The 7,512-nt window shown below is 48.0% G+C and overlaps 1 protein-coding gene across 1 annotated transcript in view; it reads right to left on the bottom strand.

Annotated features, from left to right (window-relative positions):
* ZBTB16 (zinc finger and BTB domain containing 16) overlaps positions 1-7,512 on the bottom strand; it is a 196,897-nt gene that overhangs the window by 108,871 nt on the left and 80,514 nt on the right. The window contains exon 2 of the mRNA XM_019511931.1: positions 3,385-3,482. Coding sequence (XP_019367476.1) covers positions 3,385-3,482 — 98 coding nt within the window. The remainder of the gene's footprint in view (positions 1-3,384; positions 3,483-7,512) is intronic.

The following is a 7,512-nucleotide window of genomic DNA, read 5'->3' as shown; positions in this document are numbered from 1 at the left end:
TTTTTTTTTTTTTTTTTTTTTGCTTCCCCCAATATTGGCTTGCACTCCACTCTCTCCCCAAAAAAGGTTCCTTCCCATGCACCACAAGATGTGACAACAGGTGCTGCCAGAGGAGCCAGCTTTGGTTCTTGCACCAAACTTCACGTTGTAAAACCAGCACCGATTTAATTGTCGTCCCACTCCTGCCCACCCCCGCTCATGGATCTCCATGCAGAGCAATGACCTCCATAGGAGCCGCTGAGCTGGGACTGGCCAGATCCATCTCATTAGCTAATTTGCGAGTTTACTGTTTGTTAATTTAAACTCATCTTTATCATCAGGTATCGCTCATAAACACTTGATTAGTTAAACACATTCAAACTGAAATGAAAACTTCAATTAAACTGAACATTTACTGCCACCAGCATTTAAGGCCTTAAAGGGAGAAGAGGAAGGGGGGAAAAAAATAAAATAAAATAAGCCCAGGCATCACACTGGAAGGGCTTCCTACAGGGCAAGCTTCTAATTAAACAAATTATCAATTTAGAGGCAATGAAAACTGATTTAGGAGCATCATTTTAGCATGCAAGTGGCTGGGAAGATGACCTCGCGGTGCTGATCCCGGATGGGCTGGCTGCACCGTGGGCCGGGGAGGAAAAGGTGCAAAGGTCTCCTGCTTTAATAAATAACAGCGCTGGAATTTAATGCAGCTGTTTTCAAGCATGAGAGCAGCTCTTTCCTAGCCCCCTCCCGCCCCACCCCCTCGCCAGATTAGAAAAAAAAAAAATTAATCTTGCATGATGACAAACTTGGCTCAACGTTCACTGTACATACTGTACCCGCAAAGCTGGCCGCAAGCCAGGTGCTGGCACGGGGCCCAAACTACAATAACAAACAGGCAGCGCAAGCCAAAAAAGAGAGGGAGGGGGAAGGGGAAACACAGCTGAGAGGCCGAGTGCAGCGCACGCAGCCTGCCACGGTGCCATGCATTGCTGAGCGCCCCCAAGGACAGGAGCGATGCATGCGGCACATCACTGCCGACCCTTTGGCCTGGGCGGGGTGGGCTGTTCCAGGTCCATGCTGACCAATGCAAAATGCCCCCGGCTCCTTTTGGGCTTGCGACTGGGATGCTGGTCAGAAGTCGTCCCCAATGGGCGACAACGCGCGTGCCTGCATGCAAAGCCACAGGTGCAATGCTGCAGGCCCTTAGGAGAGGCTGCGTGCTAGCCGCGTTGGCAGGAGCCCGCAGGCCCGGGTCGGGCTTGGGAAGCAGGAATCCAATGGGCCCGCTGTTTCATGAGTTATTTGCTCTTTTTACAGAAAACAGTGGCCCCAAACCTCTCTGCAAAGCCCATCCCACTGGGTGCTCTCAGCTGCGTGTGAAGTTCGACCCAGTCCTCCCAACCAGGGTGCTCTGGATAAAACAGAGGCCCTGATCCAAACCATCAGTGGCTCTGGCATTGCCAGGACTCAGCCCCCTTCCCTTCGGTACCATCTGTAGGTTAAGCAGCACATCAGCCGCAGCTGCCAGCCGCCCTCCCTTGCCCTGCCAAGGGCAGCGGACAAAGCCAAGCATGGCGCTCTCTGGCACGGTGCAAGCCAGACCACCCCGTCCTGCTGCTGCGCATCCCTCCCATAGCAATGGCAAACCTCCCCAGAGCCACGACTGCCGATGCCACCAGACTCCTGCATCGCGGCTGCAGCAGAGAAGCATTTCCAGAGGCTGTTTGGAGACCACCACACACTGATTTCACTGGTGGCCTTTGCCAGCTTTGAAACCATCTCTTTGAAAGCCACAGCTCGCTGCTTCCCTCCCAAAACTCTCCCGAGCCCTCTCCTCCCGCCAAATCCGCACCCCCCCATGCATAGAGACGACAGACTCCAGCAGCCAATACCCAGGTCCAAGCAAACATTGCAGGGGAAAATAATACAGGTGCATCATGACACAGAGGGAGAGGGAACACGTGCTCATTTCCCTCCAGGGACAATTTGAGAGCATGTGAAAACTGGCTGCATTGCCTGCGCGGCATGGCTGTGCTGGCGACTTCTCCCCATGTCTGAGGTTAGCCCAGCAACCCTTTCTGCCATGCACGGTCTCTTCCCTGAGATGCGGTGTCAGACGGGCTCATTGCTCCCTGCCCATCAGGACCATCAGAGCCCCTTTGCTGCTGCCATTGCCAGGGGAGAGGCCGTGATTTGTGCTCAGCTGTGCGAGGCTCATCGCAGCCTGGGGGCCTCCGGTTCCTCCAGGGAGCCCCAAGCAGCATGGAAGGTGTTTCCAGAGCAAGGGTAATGGCAGCACGGCCCTGAGCACAAAAACCTTCCCGTCTCCACTCCACAGGCCTTGCTCCGCTTGCTGGTTTAACACTGAGCATTTGCAAAGCGCTGTGTGTTCTCCCCGCACTGACCACATACTAATTCTCACAACAGCCTTGCTGAAATTGGTGGGTCAGCATTAGCTATTCCCATCCTATGCACAGGGAAAAGTGAGACTCCCAGTTAAGACACCCCCAGGGTGCAGATAGAAGAGGCAGGATCAGAACTCAGGACCGTCAGATCCCCCCCAGGACTCTCTCTGACAGACGGTACTACAGAGATATCCGCTGGCACGAGCCTCCTTGCAGAAATACGATGCACGCCCAGCCTGGAGAGCCCATGCTTGCTCCCTCATTTGGACCCTAAGTGATTTGCCCTTCAGGGAACGGGACACGGATTCCTGCCTACATCTGTGCAATCGGGTCCAAGGGCTGCTGGGTTGTTTTGTTTGGTTTTTTTTTTTAAATACAAAAGCTAATTGCATGTGGGGCTGCAGAACCAATAGGTATTTCAGACTAAATTAACTTGCAAAACACAAAGTCTTCTCACTAGCTTAGCATTCCAACCTCTCTATATCTATTTAATTAAGGGGCCTGCATAATTTGAACCCAATAGTTAGATTCATTAGACAGAGAGCGCCTAATTCTGCAATGGCTTTGCTAATGAAATTGCAGTGAGTGCTTGTACGTGGAACATACAGTATTCGGGAGATAGAGGCAAAAATGACACCTACAAAAGGTGGAAGGGAAGGGATAAACCCCCACTTGAATGTCCATCCACGGCACAAACTGAGCAGGAGAGATTTAGAGTCTGTCCCTCCATGCTGCTTCCCCGGGTGAATATTTCCCCAGCTGAAGAGTTGGAAACAAATTCTGAACATTCAAATAGCTGTCCTTGGAAGAAGCATTTGCAATTTGTCACTCGGAGAAGTCATCCATCCCCACACATGCATGCATGGGGCACGCGCACTCCTCCGCCTCCCTTTGCACTCTTTGCTTCGCTGGGAGTTTCGAGAGGTTTGGGGCACCGGGCGGATCGGACAGAGGAGGCAGCATTCACTGCCCAGAGCATCCACATTTCCAAACCTACCTGAGTGAGCCAGTAAGTGCATTCGGAGTCGCAAGCTGTCCAAGAACCGTTTCCCGCACAACTCGCATCCATAAGTCTTCATGCCACTGTGAAGCTTCCTAGGAGAGAAGAGAGACTGATCAGTCCTTCCACCCGTTTGCAAGGTGGGGAGGGAAGGGGAGTTTATTTAAAACGTTAGCACCGCGGCCCTCTGAATATTTCATGAAACCTACACGTTAACCTTGAATTTTCTCATTAACGCCGTGGGAACGCAAATCGGAGGAACGCAGACAAAGCTAGACAGCCGGAGGGACGGGAGGGGGGAACGGGACTGCTCCCAGCTAGCAGCACCGGGGAAGCTCAGCCCAAGTGCTCCCATGCCAGGCCGAACCCACGACTCGGGCTGCCCAGGGACATCGCTCCTTTGCTGCCCTCTGCCTCAGAGACAAGCAACCTGGACAAGCGAGCCACCAGGCCTGGGGAGGGAGAAGCCCCTCCAAACCTGTTCCCCACAGCCTGCAAAGGTGCCTGGCACTTAAAGGCCTGGTTTGATTTTCCAGCAGTTGGGTTATATTCAGACAGATTCTGCTCCAGTTTGGAAAACATTAGGGGAAAAGTTACACGCTGGGTTTGCAGGATGGCTACAAAGCCACGAGTGTTTAAAATAAAAATAAAACAGGATTAAAATAAAATTAACAGCAGATAACGCCCACATGATCTGTTTAAAATAAATCCATTTAAAAGGAAATCTAAAATGATGACAGGCTATCTCCATGGCGCAAGCCTCCCAGACTCTACTGATATGATTTACGCTCAATGCAAAAATTCAGGAGCGTGCATTTGCTGTCGAAGTGTCACAGGGAGCCAGGCCGCTGGAAGTCCCCAGCTAAGTAAGCACATGCAACCAAGGTGTGCTGCAAGGGCCAGCCCAGCCCTGGCAGAAGCCTCTTCTGCAAATGCAAGGAAAACATTGCCTTCATTTCAGGATTCATCTAACTCAGCTGCTCATTGACTAGTTCAATCAAAGTTAAGAAACCAGGTGGGAGTTAAAAAGGCAGAAAAACTTGTTCTCTCTCCAGAATACAGCTCAAGTGACGCAACAAAGAACAGCTCTACCCGCTCTAAAATCTTAAAGGATGTAGGCCCAGGAAAAAAACAAAACAAAACACCAGCTCAATTCATTAACCACAAGAAATGCTTCTCCTTGGTAAAATAAATCGGATTTAAATGCAAACTACCTTGTAATACATTTGTTCCCCCTTCCCCCACCCCGCATGTATCCAGCATATTTAAAAGGTAGTTTTATTTAATGACGAATTTTAAAATAATGTTTAGTGCATTTTTAATCAAATTCCAATTTCCATCCAAATGCAGCTTGACACAAAATCACAAGTAAAAAATTAATCATCCTCTAGTAAATGTGTCACTTGCAATTTGCCAAGATCGAAAAAAGTGCAAAACTTTAAGAAACTCTACACCTATAAGCTAAGTTATACAACTGCCTAAAATGTGCTTAGATACCATGTGTTCTCCTGGTTGGCTGAACAAAGTACCAAATTTAATTTAACAGCTATATTTTGTTGCAAAATCAACATGTTCTTATGGTTACCAGCCCATACGGATCAACCTTCTTTTAAGGAAACTGAAAAGTACAAATGTGAAGTAGATTGTTTAAATCAAAGTTTTAAATGAAGATTTAAAAAAAAAAAAAAAAAATCACTCCTTTAAATCACTTAGATTTAAAACACTCTACCCAGATTTTCCTTAACTGGTTTATTTAAAAAAGCACCCATTCAAACCTGCCTTCCTCCAGGAACTTCTGCGAATACCAAGAGCTACTAAACGTTTTGCAAATCAGTCTACTTTGAGGAGGTTTCCAGAAAGACTTGACGTGAAATAAAAGATGCAAACTTTTCAGACTTCCTGAGGTCTCCGAGTCCCATTACCAAGTATGCCATGTGTGATGGACATTCATTTCACAGGAAACGCACATTGGAGTCGATCTCTCAATTATGTCTCATCATACATCACAGAAGCAGTGCCACCAGATGAGCATTAACTAAGGCAGGAAACACTCCAGGGCAGGTGAGGGCAGTGAGGGAAGAGACCTGGCAAAAGCCCCCGTGCCCACATACTGCCTGCCACTGCAATAATCCTGAGAGGGCAAGATCTAGGCATCAGGTATGGGCTGCTTCTTGCCAGGAGGATATTCATCCTTCCTCCTAAAGCAGTCACCTGCTCCACTGCAATTAGGGTGGCTCTTCCAGACACATCATCTCAAGCAGACACTGCTTGCACAGATCTGGGGAACTCAAATGCCGCCCAAATTTCCATCCTTCATTTCCAAAAGACATGTCACAGCCACATGGGCCATAGGAACAGCACTAAGCATGGGAACATGCCAAGCTCAAAAGCATGACCCTAGCAAGGGGATATCATATTCTAGCAAATGCATGCATACTTTTTGGTCTTAACCTTGCACTGCAATAATGAGAGGATCCTTTCAATCGCAGTTTCTTTGGGTCCCTGGCAGCCAGTCCCCGAGACACGTCTCTCCCCCTGACCCGCCCACCCCTTTTCACTACAATTTCTTGCTCAATCCCCAACCACACGCAAGCTAACGCTGGAACGTTTCTGGGCAGTGTCAACTTGCAAACATCTATTGCTGATCCAACTAAATGGAGAAACATTAAACAGGGCCGAGAACAATCTCAAGTGAACATTTGTTACTTTGATTATTTCATAAAGTCAGATGTTGATTAATTTATTGTTGTGAGGAGCAGCTCACGCTTTGTAGTTCAGACAAATATTTAAAAAAGAAATCGTTGCTAGAGAGCCAAGTTTGCTAGTCTGTTTTTCCTAAGAGAGACACACCATTTACTGTGATCTCTGCCTACAGATGGGAACGGAAAGGTCTGTGGTACCAGAACACATGTAGGGTTTCAAAATAAGGTTCTGTAAACAGAAAGCTGTTTGCTAATGTTTTTGGGGAGTGATACAACAAATATGGACTCAACCCTCTGATCAACTCCATGATTTATCATCGCTTTGCAATAACACGAGCCTATTTTTGTTGTGCTGGTGCCAAGTACAACATACAAACAACCTTGTGCAGAGCTGGCACAGAGCAGGGATTCTTAGAGCCGTGACCCGCTGACATGTTTTTTTGTTGGAAAAGTGATTTCTGGGCCGTGCAACATCAGGAAACTCTAAAACGGAGCCTGGGCCCTTTCAGAGAAGACCGAGGGGGGGTTGAATAGCAGCCTTCAGCTCCCTGCAGGGGGGGTCCAAAGAGGATGGAGCTGGACTGGTCTCAGCAGGGGCAGATACAGAACAAGGAGCAATGGGCTCAAGCTGCAGCAAGGGAAGTTGAGGTTGGATGTCTGAAATACCTCTCACTAGGAGGGTGGGGAAGCACTGGAACAGGATCCCCAGAGAGGTGGTGGCATCTCCATCCTTAGGGGGGTTTCAGACCCAGGTAGACAAAGCCTTGGCTGGGATGATGGAGTTGGGTCTGGTGCTGCTTGGAGCAGCGGGTTGAACTAGATGTGACCTCCTGAGCTGCCTTCCAACCTGAATTTTCTATAAGTCTATGATTTAGAGCTCCAAACTAAGGACCACTGAGTATTTACGTAGTTTCATAAAAATAAAAAAAAAAAAGCATAATACAGCTTTCTTCTGGGAGGGCCAAGACACTACCATGTCAATTGGTCTATATAAAATCATTATAATTAACAAACTCTTTCAAGAGGTTTTCTTTAGTACAGCCAATAAAGAGTCCTGCTACAGCCCACGACTGTACTACGATATGACAGCTCCTGGACTTTCTACTCTTTTGCCCAGCTGTATTTCTTACAAGAGTCACACCACCAGGTTGTGAAACCCTGCTAGCCAGAACGTGGTGACAGAGAGGTCAGTTTTCCTGCTATTTGGCCCCCAAACTTCATGCTGAACAGGTCTTGGCATTTCAAGTTTATCTAAGGAGCAATTTACCATGCTAAGGCATGTATAAAGATTTCATTTATGGCCAAAGGTGTTTGCAAAAGATTTGGAATGGAATTTGTTTTTCCTTTATTTGCATGCAGGAATTCAACAATTTCAGGTCTACAGCAAGCCTGAATTTCCATTGCAAAACATGTCCTGCAGTTC

The sequence above is a fragment of the Gavialis gangeticus genome, unplaced genomic scaffold (genome assembly GCF_001723915.1).
Source record: "Gavialis gangeticus isolate Ggan-Ray unplaced genomic scaffold, GavGan_comp1, whole genome shotgun sequence".
NCBI classification, from domain to species: domain Eukaryota; kingdom Metazoa; phylum Chordata; order Crocodylia; family Gavialidae; genus Gavialis; species Gavialis gangeticus.
This window is presented reverse-complemented; position numbering and strand designations above follow the sequence as displayed.